This window comes from Mesoplodon densirostris, chromosome 2 (genome assembly GCF_025265405.1).
Source record: "Mesoplodon densirostris isolate mMesDen1 chromosome 2, mMesDen1 primary haplotype, whole genome shotgun sequence".
NCBI lineage: Eukaryota > Metazoa > Chordata > Mammalia > Artiodactyla > Ziphiidae > Mesoplodon > Mesoplodon densirostris.
This window is the reverse complement of record NC_082662.1, coordinates 66,363,102-66,378,893: the sequence shown is the minus strand read 5'-3', so window position 1 is coordinate 66,378,893 and position 15,792 is coordinate 66,363,102. Positions and strand designations below refer to the sequence as shown.

General features: G+C 36.3%; 1 protein-coding gene across 1 annotated transcript in view; it reads right to left on the bottom strand.

The window, feature by feature from the left end:
• TNNI3K (TNNI3 interacting kinase) overlaps positions 1–15,792 on the bottom strand; it is a 282,262-nt gene that overhangs the window by 158,818 nt on the left and 107,652 nt on the right. The window contains exons 12-17 of the mRNA XM_060089965.1: positions 11,247–11,333; positions 10,617–10,673; positions 9,572–9,664; positions 9,414–9,471; positions 9,095–9,289; positions 8,256–8,360 (exon numbers count right to left, since the gene is read on the bottom strand). Of these exons, the coding sequence (XP_059945948.1) occupies positions 8,256–8,360; positions 9,095–9,289; positions 9,414–9,471; positions 9,572–9,664; positions 10,617–10,673; positions 11,247–11,333 (595 nt within the window). The remainder of the gene's footprint in view (positions 1–8,255; positions 8,361–9,094; positions 9,290–9,413; positions 9,472–9,571; positions 9,665–10,616; positions 10,674–11,246; positions 11,334–15,792) is intronic.

Sequence of the window (15,792 nt, the reverse complement as noted above, 5' to 3'; positions counted from 1 at the left end):
AGCGAATTTTGGTATCACAGAATTCCTGGTTTTGGCCAAACTCTGACTTTCTATGCTCTCTTTACACACAGATACATTTATTTTGCACACACACATAATCTTGTGTATGGTGTCAAATGGCATAGGGTGGCTTAGAATCCACCTCTAAGATGTGAGATTCAGGGATGTGTCTAACTGGGAGGATTGAGGCAAAGATTCTGATGGAAGTTTCAGTGAAAGATGGCAGGTTTGACTCGGTCATTATGATAGTGTGGGCAGAATGAAGGAGCTTTCCTCTGATTTCAATATACCTGTTTTAATTTAAAGGGAGTATGTGTCTGAGGGAATTTACTTAATGAGGTGTTAAGTACGAGCGCTATTTTTAGAATTGGTGGTTGCAGCCAAAATTAAACCAGACATTCTAATGGAGGCAGCTGAGAGACGAAGAACATTTTAACTGGGCCTGGGAGGAAAATTTAGCTATTTCCACAGAAGTATAAAGAAAGCACAACTCAGGACTAAGGGACGTTATAGGATAGAGTAAGGAAGGGGGACTATTTGGCTATTTTGGCTCAGGATGAGGAAACAAATTGAAATGTGCTGAGAATGTTTGGGACACATCTGGCCCTCTGGGAACTGTGGGAATCAGGTTAGAGGGCAGGGTTGGATCTACTATCAGAGAAGAGGAGGATGAGCTGGACAGTGAATTTCTATTTAAATAATAGGTAGGAACTTGAGAGTCAGAGGGAACTGTCTGATTCATCTGGAGGTTCAGGGAGCCGAGGACAGACAGACAGACTGACTTTAATCATGTCAGAAATGGGAATGGAAAATGTGACTGAATATCAACACCTGAGTGAAGCTTGCAAATAGGATTTCTTTTTTAATTAATTAACTTTATTTTTGACTGTGTTGGGTCTTCTTTGCCGTGCACAGGCTTTCTCTAGTTGCGGCAAGTGGGGACTACTCTTCCTTGCAGTACGTGGGTTTCTCTTGTTGTGGAGCACGGGCTCTAGGCACGCAGACTTCAGTAGTTGTGGCATACGGGCTCAGTAGTTGTGGCGCACGGGCTTAGTTGCTCTGCAGCATGTGGGATCTTCCCGGACCAGGGATCGAACGTGTCCCCTGCATTGGCAGGCAGATTCTTAACCACTGTGCCACCAGGGAAGCCTTGCAACTAGGATTAATTTGTAGAACTAAATGTCTGAGGAACCCTTTCAGATGGATATGGTATAATAAGGTTCTATGAGCAGAGTGATCAGAGTCTGTGTTTTAATTTTCACTTTTAAAGAAAAATATGTGTTTTCATTGACCTAGAGCAAATGGAACTGTGAGATGTTTTTGAATTTATATAGCCTATTTCATACTATTATATCTTATTACAGTACATGTTTTTTACTCTTGAACCATGTTTAGGTTCAGGGACACATGTCCCCACATTCCCAAAGGTATTCTCATGTTTTTAATGTAACAAAAAAAGTGAATGAGAATTATTTCAAAATTAATTTATATATAATATGCTTTACTGAGTAGTTTTCACCACATCTCCCAATTAGTGGTATTAGTTTATACATTGTGAAAATGTGCTTATAAACTAAAAATATTTAGTATGCAGTTGACATTATGTTTGTGCAAGTAATTCAGGCAAATCTAGATTACCCTTCTACCTAAACCCTAGTACTTGTTGTCACTAGTGCAAATAAGGTGAATATAACCCAGACTGCAGGCTGCCTACAAAAACTCATTTCCTCTTCTGGGCACACAGCTGGACTACATTTCCCAGTACTCCTTGCAGTCAGGCATGGCTATTTGAGCTCTAGCCAATGAGATGTGACTGAAAGTGACATATGCCACTCTAATGCCTGGCCCACAAAGCATTTCATGCATGTCTCACATATTCTTGTCCCACTTATGCTCACTTGAATAGAGATGATCCCCAAGGAGACCCTAGATGCAACGTGCTGAAAATGGGTCTTGAATAACTTCATGGGTAAGGGACCACCACAACAACCTGTTAATTCACACAATCAAGACACAAACTTCTATTATTTTTGAACCATTATACATTTTGAGGTCTGTTATTGCAGCAGATACCTTAGCTAAACAAATCCAAATTTCATCTTGGAAAGCTGTATAGCTTAGGTTTTTTCCCCTCATTACTCATAGTAGTAATGAAATTGACACAGATTGAAACTGATTACATAAATTTTTTTTTAATTTTGAAAATCTGAAGTCACCTTATAATTTTGGATATAGACATTTCATAATTAGGCACCCCTTAAGCCCTCAGGCCCTAAGCCCTAAGACATCCCTTGTATGTAATGAATTAACTTCTCTATGAATCCCAAATGGTAACAGCTAGGTCTCATCCTTGGGAGAATTGAGAAAAATATCTCTCAAATCATTTTCCATAGGGCTTAATTTCTTCAGAACTGCAGATGAGAAAGAATGGAAGCATTACAAAAACATGAAAATGTGCATGCTTATATGTGCATTGATGTATAATATTCATATATATTTATGTGAGTCTTTCTCTATATATGTGTGTATTGATTTACTATACATAAGTCTATATTCTTCCAGGGTTTTATAGCCTTGAATACTCGTATGAACTGTGTGCACTTCAGTTGTCTAATATTGAAACTTTTACTTCTGTTTGGCTGCTTATGAAGATTCTACACTCCTGGGAACTTTTCTAATATTAAGTATGAATTATAAATTAGGTGCTCAAGAATGCTTTAGTATACATAGCACAACTCCCATGGAAACTGCTGGATCTTGGAACCTACTCTGTGCCATAGGTATCATGAGCATGTGGATCTGTCTTTTGCATTAGTTATTGAATGAATGAATGAATGATTATATTGTATTTAGGGCAATGACTTACAAAACATTTGGAATTACATTGTGACTTGATTTCCCAATATTCCCACTCCACCCTGGAAGAAGAGAAGGATGAGATTGTATAGCAAATCGTTAAGAGGAGTAATTGGTATTAGACTAGAAGGTAGTTCTCAGTGCTGCCTGTATATTGGAATCACCTGTATTGCTCTCTAAAAATACGACACCTGGGCCCCAACTCTGAGATTCTGATTTAAGTAGCATCAGGGTTTTCTTAAAGTTTTCCTAGAGATTCTAATGTGTAGCCAAATGTGAGAACCACTCCAACTAGAACAATGTTTTCTCTCCTTGCTTGATTATAAGAATTAGCTGGTAATCTTGTTTAAAAATATAGAGTCTCAGGTACAATTTAGGACATTCTCAATCTGTGCCTTTTAGGAAAGAGTTTTTTTATTTTTTTTTTAAATGAGGGCCCCCAGGTGATTCTTATGACTGGGGAATAATACTTAGGCTCTAAGCTCTGCTGGAAAGGGGCTACGGTCTATCATCCTCAGCTGTTCCTCCAAGCATAGCACAGACTGGCTCATATCAACCATTCAAATATTTTATATTAATTAATTAATTCACTTAATTTTAAAGTGGAAATGAGTGAAAAAAATTGACAAAATTAAAAATGCCACTTGTGACTGTTTTTATACTAGAGATTTACAAAAGTAGAGTTGTGAAGAATTTCATGAGTTTCAAGGGTTCTCTTTTAAGACTTACTATAAATATTGCAATGTAATCAATTAATTGGCCTGCATTCAAGTATTCAGAATTCTTTGCAAGATGGTATTTTCCAGTGAATGCTAAATTCCTTCTGTATAATCACTTATTAAAAAGTCACAAGCGAAAGGAATTGCTGAGAGCAAACTCTATAATCTATGTGAATCAAGGAATACAATTGTACCTAATAGGTAACAGAAAAACAATTAATAATTTGTTGATTTGTACTTGATTGCTGTTTTTTAAAAAAATGAAGGATTTTTATATTTTGTATTCAAATGAAAGGCAAACACATACATCAACTTAAAAGAATTATTAAAATTTTTAATCAATTTTTTCTTTAGTACCTTCTGAAATCTTCACTAACTTAGTTAAATCCACCTTCAAAATTAAAATTCTTTTAGCCTTTACTAGCATTGTCATTTAAAATTATCTGTCATTTGTCATCAGCAAGTTGGCTGTTTTTAAATTATCACTAATTATTTTCCTTTATAGTCACTCGAATAAGCTGACACTCAAAAACAGCCCTCAGATCTAGACCTAGACCCCCAATTAATTAGCTGTGTTATATAAAAATAAATATCTGTATGGATGAGAATATTGTGGAGTGTTTTTCCATCTACATTCTTGACCTATAAAGGAACAAGTGAGGGATTAATCGCAATAACAACTGTCATTTCTATAGTGCTTCACACTTTAGAGGATGCTTTCATATATATCTCTCTTGGGAGTGCCATGGCCACTCTGTTGGAAACATCACTGTTTCATTGATTACAGTGTTGTTATATTATTTACTTAAATACAGAAAAGACCATTTATTTGATGTTTGCAGTGATGTTTGGTTTCAACATCAAAAAATTTGGAAAATGGACTTTACCAAGAAAACAAAGATAGCTGCTAGTATTAAGTAAAAAACATTAAAATGTTTAGCTGTAAACCATGTTTTGTAAGCTCCAATGCCACAAAATGAGCATATAAATTGGACCAGGTATAAACTGGTAAGTTGGTAGGTGGTGGGGTCTATGACAAATTGAAAAGTACCTTCCTGCCTAAAGCTACACATTTAAAAATATTTAAACATTATGGGCCAAAGAAGACATATCCGTATGCCTCATATGCAACTTCTGCTCCATACTAGCAGAACATGGGGTGTAGAAGAAGAAATAAAGCAGAAACACAGAAGTACAAGGAGATGGTATGAGAAATGGTTTGGGTCACAGGAATTGCGCCTATAGGACTGAAGTACAAAGAGCAAGGTTGATCAATGTGGCCAATGCTCATCCAATATCACCCAGCCTCCTCCTATCTCTCTGTACTGACTTGGTTTCGCTGTTGTGGTTGCATCAGCATAATATAGCTATAAGCATGTGGCTGTCGGCTTAATATCTTTAGTCAGTTTCCTTACAGTAAAATGGACATAATAATAACTGTATTATAGGATTGCTGTGAAATTAAATGAAAGCATACATAACAAGGGCTTAGAAGAGGTTTTTCACATTGTAAACACTGAATAAATTCTCATCATCATCATCGGAAAGAACCACTTCCTAAAGCATTCCTTGATTTATATGGTAAGAAACTTATAAGGGAAAAGGCAAAGTGTTTTCCTTTCACTCAAATAAATTAACAACCACAAAACCAAAGATAGAAGTGTCCCCTCTCTGTGGGCTGATCTGTAAGCTCAAACAACTTCTTTCTTTTAGAACTGTAAAAGGTATTGGGCAAGTTAGTCAGACTCTATCTACAAGGGGTCATACTTGTACCAACTAGGCCATTGCTTTCTGAAATGACATTCATCGAAATGTCTCAAGAATTTGGTTCATTTAAAAATGCATTGACTGAACACCTCTGTGTAAGACACTATGTTTAGTTTTGGAAATCTGAGATGAAGAGCACAGGATTGCTCTTCCTGAGGCCCTGACCTGCCCAGAAAAGTTGGGGAGAGAAACATGGAAACAAGTCATTTCAATACAAATGTAATGCCTGAGTTCCTCACTCTATTACATACATCTTTCCCTCTACCTCTTTCAATGAGAAGGACTTTGTAAGCATTGTGCAAATACAAGGATTAGTATGCTATAAAAAGACTGAGGAAAGATACATACCTATCCTTCAAAGTCTAGTTTTAGCTCTACATCCTCCAGGAAGCTTTCCATTCTACTTTGAGCTTTAATTTACTCAAAATCTTTTGAAAATTGCTGATTAATCATTTTGGCCCTTAATCATTTTCCACCTTAAATGGCAATTAATTTGCTTCCTGGGCATATGTTTTATGTCCCTAACCACATTGTAGTAATAAACCCTGAGGAGAAGGACTTAGACTCTTTTGGGCAGTACACATGCTACATTTGCATTAAACTGAAAAACTTGTTTTATTGCTACCAGATTAAAGAGTAGTAGAAAATAGTCCACAAATAATAAATACAAGAATTTGGTACTCTATTATATTGAAGGCACCCATGAAATAGTGTTTCATAAGACTTGAAGACTTTTTGGCACAATTTAAGTGTTTAGGTTAGATTAGAGACAGAAAAATTGGTAAATATAAACTTATATCTGTTACATAATACATGTTCTATTTTCACTTTTAATCAACAACATTTATATTTTTGGTCCTGCTTTATAACCTGGTGGCAACAACTTACACTTATTCACAGGGCAAGAGAACACACTTTCAGTTGCCCCACAAGTGAAGCGTTGCAGCAAGAGAAAACTTTCAGTGAGCACATTTGTTTCAATGACACATGCAAAGATAGTTGGGATAACGAAACAATACTCTTAAAACTCACAAATCACCAGTTTGAATTATGCTAATTTATCACCTAAATCTGTTTCCTGAACATTGTTACTGAAACCCAAAGAAAAAATATGTTTATTAACATAAATATTTTTAAAAGAGAGGTAAAGAAAATAACAGGGAAGAAATAAATTTTATTTGAAAACTAGTAAACAATTATAAATAGATTGAGTCCTATATGTTTACTTCCAATATTTAAGATTCAACCACTCTTCATATCTAATTTATTTTATCTCTCCTATCTGTCTCTTCCTTTCATTTCCTCTGCCATTAGTGAACTTCTGCTTTTCATTACTTATCTAGGTCATTGCAACAACTGCTTCACTCATTTCCCTTCAAGTTGATCTATAATAAAGACGCTGAATTAATCTTTCCATACTACAGTCCCAAATTTGTGACTCCTTGCTCTAACATCCTCAGTGCCTCCTTCTTGCTTACAGAACAAGGTCTAAACTACCTTACTCTAGCATTCACTAATTTCTGTGCTCTTGTTTCAGTTTATTTTTCTCTCCCAAGAGTCCTCTTCACACATTAAATACACTACCTACATTTATACATTTCATCTACTGAAGGAAACCATTCAGTGCTCCTATACATGCCTTTAACTTTCTAATCTCTCTCTCTTTTTTTTTTATGTCTTCCCTAAGCTTAGGATATTCTTCCAAATTCTAACCATCTTTTATGGCCAAGCCCAAAGGTCACCTATTCCATAAAGTTGTTCTAAATTTCTCAGAAGTAATTAATATTCTTCTTTCTGAAATTTTATAGAAAATATTTCACTATTTCCTTAAGAGAACTTGTTATTTTTACACTTAGAGCATATTTAGGTATTTTTCTCCTCTACTAGAGTAGTAAAGCTCCTTGAGAATGGAGTCTATGGAAGTTTCACTTGGCTCTACTGTGCCAAGTATAAAGGCTTTGAACATAGCAGCTACCCAAATAGTTACTGAACAAATGACTGGAGAAATTAATGAATACTTAGCAGTTTTAGAACTGTGAGCTTTGTATAAAGGATCATATATGGGATCTACTTGAACCTTACTGGCAACCATGAAATGAAAGTTATTGATTTTGAATAATCCAGCTTATTTCATAAACCAGTGGTTTATCAGATTGGTGGTTTTCCAGATATTCTCCTTAGCACCTTTGAGATTCCAGAGAGATGGCCCAAGGATCTCCCTCTTTGGCAGTGGGAAATGGTAAATGAACAGAATTTTCCACTGTATACTCTGCCTTCAACTAAAGCTGCTCCTTTTGTGTATCGGCCTTTCTCTAAGACTTCACTTAGAGAAAGTGTTCACTATTTAAAAAAAAAAAAAAGAAAACCTTGGGGTTCCACCACCAAAACATTCTAGTTCTGTATTTGTTTCAAGTCTCCATTCCACATGAAAACATCTTCACATGATAACCAGGTAAATGAGCTGCTGTGTTTTGGCTGAGTTTATAATTATAAGGAAAATAACAAAATGTTAGCACAAAAATAGCATTTCAGATAATTTTATAACAGGTCCTACTATAATACCTGACTTTGTATGAGACATGACATTCTATAATGGTCATTGATCGCAATCCTTGATCTGACTTTACTGGCCTGAGAACTAGCCAGCTGGTGAATCTTACAGATGTCATAGTCTTTCTGCATATTTTTCACAGATTTTAAAGGTCCCTGAGAGGCAGTTTATACAGCTTTCTATTTCTGTAAAAGACAATGACAAACCTTTCTATCCGCTAGGCTTATGGTAGCCTGTCCCCTTACCCACAGAGTAGAAAACCGTGTTCTGCAATAAATCTAAAATGTATCTTCACTGAAATCTGTCTTAGACTCCTAGTAAGTTACACAATTCCAAGTTCATTATTTAGAGGGAAAAAATACCTGTTTAAGTCACGGTGTATAATTGGCTGTGTCAAGTTGTGAAGGTACTCCATACCTTTGGCAACATCTACTGCAATAATTAATTTAGACTGCAAGTCAAGAATCCTAGAATTTAAAAATAGATTTAATGAGGATGAAATGGTCAAAGCCAATACCATACCTTTCTAAAAGAAATCAGAAGTGTGTGTGATTTGTTATTCTGTATAATTTCAGCCTTTTTTGCTTGATTGAACATTAAGCTAAAAATTCAACAAATTTGGAAAAATAGCTTTTCTACATCTGATAATGCTTAATTATAGATCAATTCAGATACCAGCCCCTCTTATTTAAACAGTCAACTTGATTTTATAATCTTTGTAATTTTATATTTAATTTCTTTGTAATAACATAAAAATGGAATCTAATCACTGAGTAAAAACCACATTCTAATTATCATATGCATAGATCTAGGAAGTAAATTCAAATTAGACTCGTGCAAGACTATTCTTTCTTAAAACTTAAAAAAATAAATACTGTGACCCCTGGTCATTATTTTCTTCTGATCTTAGACATATCTGCTTTACTGGTAGGTCAAATTTAGCCTAATTATTATAAGCTTCAGTTACTAATTTAAATTCCTTGAATTTGTTATCTTAAACTGAATTCCTGTTAAGAAAGTACAGAAATCTTTCTAGTCATTAAAACACAATTATTGGGCATAAATTATTGCCATCTTTAAAATGTCACATTTCCTAGCGCTCAGAGATATCAGAAGGTAAAAGCTCACCTAAGCAGAAAGCATATGAGGTGTTGCAACTGTAATTCCAATGACATGTAAAATGATAAGTCAGAGACCATACCTCTTCTGTTCATGAAGGAGGGAGAATAGAGAACCCCCTGATATGTACTGAGTGACGATGGCAAACTGGCTGGGATCATTCAAGCAAGCACCCACAAACTGAATGACACAAGGATGATTGAGCCGGCAGAGAATGGACACCTCTCGGCAAAACATATCCACATCTGACTTGGAGCAGTAGGTGTTGGCTCGATAACTGGAAATGACAGCAACAGGAAGTCTTCAGTCAACACATGAATCAAAACAAGGGGCTACCCATGCATATGCTTCTCAGTTTACTGCTCTACTTGGATGCTAAAGTTTCTCATTTGCTTGCTTACCGCTTTATAGCCACTATTTTATTTCTGCATCGTCCTTTATACACTTTCCCAAAAGAACCTAAAATTGTTTAAGAGAAACAAGTAAACACATATTATCAAACTGAAATCATTAAACTAAACTCATTAAACTAAAACAGACTAGTATTTTCTTAGGTTACCTGAGCCGATAATCTCATGGAACTCAATTTCTGAGAGCTGAAGATGGAAATGTGAAGGCAATCCAGCCCTTAGAAGGAGAACATCTGCCTTCTCTGCAAACAGGAATTATTATTTTATTTTTTAAGATAAAAAGCACACATTTGGATGCTTACACATACATGCACATGTATACTTAACCAAAAACATCATACCCTAGTAACATTTAATTTTCCAACTGTAATTGAGTACTTGGAGATACTAAAACCTTATCACAAATGATCCCTATTCCCCTACATTAAAAGCCCGTTAGTTCTCTGTCTCTGTTACCGGACCTTTGTTATCAGAGCTAAGGGTTTATTCCTGATTTGGTCAGCCACTAGCTTGTCTGTATGATGTGGCAACTCTGGAGTACAATCCGTATCACATCATGATATAAAGAGTCTTATCTGGTCAATCCCTGCAACCTGTCACAAAAAGCTTAGTCAAATATCCATAAACTAAACCTTCAAGAGATGCCAATTAGGAAATAAGCATATGAATTATTCAGAAGAAACATTCAAAACCAAAAATAATTTTTAAAAACTTCAAATTCTAAATAAATATAAATTTACAGTTGAATATTTTTTACTTTCCTGATTCAATGGTATTAATTTCTGTGTATAGCCTACATTCAAAAGAGTTCCCAAAGTATTACCTATTTGGGATCTTTTGAAAAGTAATTTATTTTTCAATTTTTTTCCCTATGACAAACCTTTTCCCAGTTCTCCTTAAAGATATTAATATTTATAATTTATATTTCATTAAAAATACAAATGTCTATGTGAATTTGATCTTCTTTTAATATTCATATGGAATTTTCACCATTATACCTTTATGAACTAGGAGGACATATGCAAAATAACATAGCAGATGAGGTTAATTATGGAAAGAACGGTCTGTTAATAATATTGTTTATGCTTGCAAAATAGTCATTTGTAATATATAAAACAAAATAGAAAGTTATCATATTTGAGGCAATAGTTACTGTTAGTAATAAAATATAACAACTGTCCCATATTAAAATACCTTTTGTCATGCTTTTAATCTTCCCCAAAGGGGATGGAACAGACACATAGGAGCCATCTAGAAATCAAATTATAGAGTTAAAGGTAGCAAATATTTTTTTCCATAAAAGCTAAACACTATAAAAAGTAGCACATGACAAAAGAAATTTGCTAAGAACACCAAATGAGACTCTAACTTAAGTCTAGGCTTTTCTCTAGATACTGAAACTGTACAGCAAGTCTTTATTTAGAGGGTACATAAAATGATTAAAAATAAAAATCCAAGGTCTAGCAGACTCCAGTGGATTTAATTTGTGTCTGCATATGAGTATTCTCTGTCCTGTCTTAATAGATTATTGAAATGGAAAATGACTGCTCTCAGCTTACCCAGGCCTTCCCAGTCATGCACCAGCCTCATAAACATCCAGTCCAGGGAATGTAAAACTTGGAGGAACTGCAGATTGGTGAGTTAGAAAGTAGCCTAAGTGGGGGCTTCTTTATTTTCATCCTCACCCAAATGTAAATCTTCTTAAAATAAAGCTGATCAGACATGCCTTCATCTCTAACCCCAGAATGTTGGTAATAGAAACACAGGTTTACCTTTAGGTACAATATTGCACTAACAATGAAAATTTAATAAGAAAGGGGGTACCTCCTCCAGGCTGAGAATATTCATTACAGGGCAATTCATCCTGAGGTCTCTTATAATGTTTCAGGAGTGTGACAATTGCATCATGTCCTTTATGAAAAGACAAAGAAGGACAAAGGGTCTTAATTCTTGTTTGATTTATTCAGCTCACCACCTAATTGAAAAATAACCAAGGTAGCTTGAAACAAGATTAATCTTAAGAGGTAATACATTGCAATAGGAATTTAGTGCTTTCATTCATTCATTCAAACTCTACTATCATTTTGTAATGTATAACAGTATTGAATCACTAAGTTGTACACCTGAAACTAATATAATATTGTAAGTCAAGTACACTTCAATTAACAACAAAAAAAGACTGATATATGTGATGTGCTATTTTAGGTACTATGTTAGGTATGGGGGGATGCAATGAGCAAGGCAACTATGGTCCTACCCTCAGGAAGTTTAGTGTAATTGAACAAATAATAAAAATGATAAGAATTTCTAAATGAGTACATATCAAGTGCTATGGGAGTATATAATAAGAGCACGATTAAAAGGGTGAAAGCATATTTGGTAACCAGGAAGGACAGATGTATTTGCTGTGATTGAGCATTACATTTGGCTGGCAACTGCAGTATAACAGGGCATTAAGATAATCTGCATAGGTTTTTGTGGCAGGAGACAGCTGGCTGCCTACCAATATTTGTAGTTCCCATTCACAGAGTGATTTTGTCACTGGGAATGGCTGCCCACCCAGGGACAACAACTCCGTATCCCCCTTGCAGCCAATTGTGGCCTTGTGACAAATTCCCATCAAGTAAATATGAGCAAAAGTGAAATCACTTCCAGGCCTGGACTTTAAGAAATAAGTGAGTCTTCTCTCCCTACCTGCTGGCTGGATGCAGAGGGCTCTGAGGCCATACAGGAGGGGAGAAAGACATCCACTGACCAGAAATGTCCACCCTGGACTATTACATGACTGAGAAATAAATTTCTATTTCATAACACCACCAAAATTGGGGAGTTTGTTAATTGTACTAGGGACTTATAATTCTGAAAATGCTAAATAAAATATAAAAATAAAAATGCTAAATGCTCCTCTGAGTAGAAACAATTTTCAATAGAACTACACTTTGATACTATCTTATGCTTTAACTGTGAAAATAATCTACTGTAGCTAATTTATACAAGAAGAAAACAAAATCAACCTTAAAGACCCTGCCAAGAAACTTGTGAAATGCAACAGAACTCACTGTAAAAAGGGCAAAATTTAGAAACTGAAAAAGTATAAGTGCTTATCCACCATGAAGCGTTCATAGTTAACACTGGTTTGAATACACCTAGCTAATGTATAGAGTATATGCTGTGAGTTGTGCCTGCTTATTAAATCCTCCCTTCAAAAAAGAATTAAAATTAATAGAGCATGAAGGATCATAAGATGAAATGATTAAGATGTTTATCAGCACTAAAAGCTTTTTCAAATGTAACATTCCAAGTCCAGATTCCTCAAGAAAAAAAAAAAAAGAATTGTGACTATGATTGTTAAAACTTGTAGCAAAACTGAAATCTACAGAGTTAACAACTAGTGTCCATTTTCTTATCATCCATAGCTTTCTATTCATGACTGGCAGATCTATGATTTTCTCAAATCATAGACACAGGTTATGATGAAATAATGGGGAACCAGTCCCATCAATACTTTTTCTTTGGACTCTCATGTGCTCACAATCAGGGAAACCTCAAAACATGAAAGACATAAGCCAACAGGTAAATTTCTAAAGGAAGAGCCTACTAGTCAGAAGGAAAAGAGAATGTAAAGAGTCCCAAATGGGAGAAAGCATGACATGTTCAGAAAATGAAAGATGGCCAGTGTGGCTGGAGCATTGCAAGCAAGGATGAGTGGTACCAGGCTTGGCTGGAGAAGTCGGTGAGTGCACATCATGTGGGGTAGTGCTTCTCAAATTTTATCGTATGAGAATCACCTGGAGTGCATGTTGAACTACAGATTCCTGAGCCCTACTCTCAGGGATCCTGATTGAAAAGGTCTTTAGTGGGACCTGAGAGTTGCTTTTCTAACAAAGTCCCAGGTGGTGCTGACCAGCAGTCCACACTTTGATATTATTGATGTGGAGCTTTATAGCTTTATAGGTTAGGATAAGGAGTTTGTGTTTTAAAGCAGATGAGATGGGGGGCTACTAGAGGATTTTAATTAATTGAAGGACATGGTTTGTCTTTACTTTTCAAACATATCCTTGTTTACAGATTACAACTGATGATACATCTTCATAAGGCTGTTGTAAAGACTAAGTGAGATTATATATGTAATATGCCTAACAGTTCTAACACATAAATATGCCTTTTGGATCTTTTCACTGTTTTCTTGCTTCACTATTTTGCCTCAAGAATTGTAAATGAACTTGGAAACTCGTTTTTGGAACTTCAGATAAATGTTCTAAATACCAATATATTCAATTTTTGTTGCTGCCATTGTTAATTACCACAAATCTAGCGGCCTAACCAATTCAACTTTGTTATTTTATAGTCCTGGAAGTCAGAGTCCAACACGGTTCTCACTGTGCTAAAATCAAGGTGTTGGTAGGGCTGCATTCCTCCTAGAGGAACATCAGTTTCCTTGCCTTTTCCAGCTTCTAGAGGCCACCAACATTTCTTGGCTTGCAGCCCCCTTTCTATATCTTCAAAGCCATCAATGGCTGGCCTGAGTCCTTCTCACATCGTATCACTCTGGCTTCTGTTTCTGCTTCCATATTTAAGGACCCCCATCATTACCTTGGGCCCACCTGGAAAATCCAGGATATTCTCTCTCTCAAAGTCAGCTAGTCATCAGCCTTAATTCCATCTGCAATCCTAATTCCCTTTGCTATTTGCCATGTAAGGCAGCATACTCACAGGTTCCAGGGAATAGGACCTGGGCATCTTTGGGGGCCATTGCTCTGCCTACTACCTTTAGTTGTGATGAAAATCAAATCTCAGTGTGCTTTGTTTGCATGTTGGTACAGCTTTTCTTTCTTCCCCATCGCTAATGGCCATTTGAGCCTAAGGATAAATTAGCACCACCACCAAGAATTTCCTCTGGAATTAAAACACCCCTTCATCTGTCCCCTTGCTAGATTCTTAGGTTCTAAGGTTTTATCTGCTCCTATCCACACTGTCTGCTCCTACTTTAACAGGACCTGTGGTGCTTTCGGAGTTTTTCTTTTACTTAATTTGATCTTTAAGTGTTTGGGACAAGGAAAAACAAATCAAAAACAAGGTTTTTTTTCTTATTTCTGTTTTTTCCTAGGACAGGCTCCTTTGGGGAAAGAAAACAACCCAAACCACAAGCATTTACCCAAGTACAACAAAGGTTAATTCACAGAGCCCACCTCCGCACCTGTCTCAGCCCCTCTGCTGGACTGACTGTGACTGACAGCCGAGAGGGCCTCCTGCTTTCCCTAGTGAAGCAGAAAGCCACATCTTGAATTCTGAAGGCCTGTGTGAGTCAGTGATCACACCCTTGATGTTACCTTTCATCTCAACAGCTCTCTTGGCTCCACTTGCTCTGAGCAGTTTTAATTTCCTGCCAGCGCAGTGGCACAATTTGCTGGCATTTTCTTTAGGATGCTTTTCATCAAGAGCCTAATGAGTGCCTGGGTTCTAGCTGATGATAAGCATGAGGCTGCCAGGGAAATGCTAAGAGGCCCCCTTGGCTCTGGAAGGCATTTCCGCCTGATTTCCCACCTCCTGCTAACTGTGGACTGAGGCACACATGTATGGGAAATTCTCCTCTGCTCTCACTGCACTGACAAACTACAAGTGTATGCAAAGATAACTGAAAACCACTAGGACCCAGCTCCCTGATACTTGGCTATGAGGGGTTAAGCAGAAAAATGCCTTGATGGAACTCACTAAATGGACTTGTAAGCCAAACTCCTGATAATGAATATATCCAGATAACCAAGGCACACTAATGGAACACGTCCAGAGATAATCGAAGTCCCACTAATTAAATAAAAATGTTTTCCCATATCTAAGAATTTACTATCTACATCCAAGTATTTTACCCAAATAGGAGGTTGCTATGATATTAGCCTAATGCAGTTAGAATAATGATTTGTACTTTCAGAGTATTATTCATTAGTGCCCCCAAGGGTTTTGGCAAATGGGACTCTCCTGCTGGCTTGAAGTGACTTTCATTTCCTCCTCCCTACTCTTCTAGTCTTGTCTATATTCCCGAAATGCCATGCTTCCCCTTTCATTTGTCTTTTTCTTATGTTCCTTTACTCCTTACATTTGGAGTGATTTTCCCCACCCCACCCCCAAACTTTCTGAATAGCTCTTTATTTTAAAACCTAGGTTGTTCTTTAAGGCTACAAGTCCATCCAAAGGGCTGTTACATGGAGAATTTAGTATCTACATCACGGTCATGTATACAACAGAGGATTCCTAATTATTCAAGAAGAAAAAGTACAAATTTTATTATTTCCCTATAAGGTTGTCCCTCAGTCTCCACCATTTCATCTTAGAAACAATGAATGCTGTTCATCGTTATGAGAAATTATTTTAA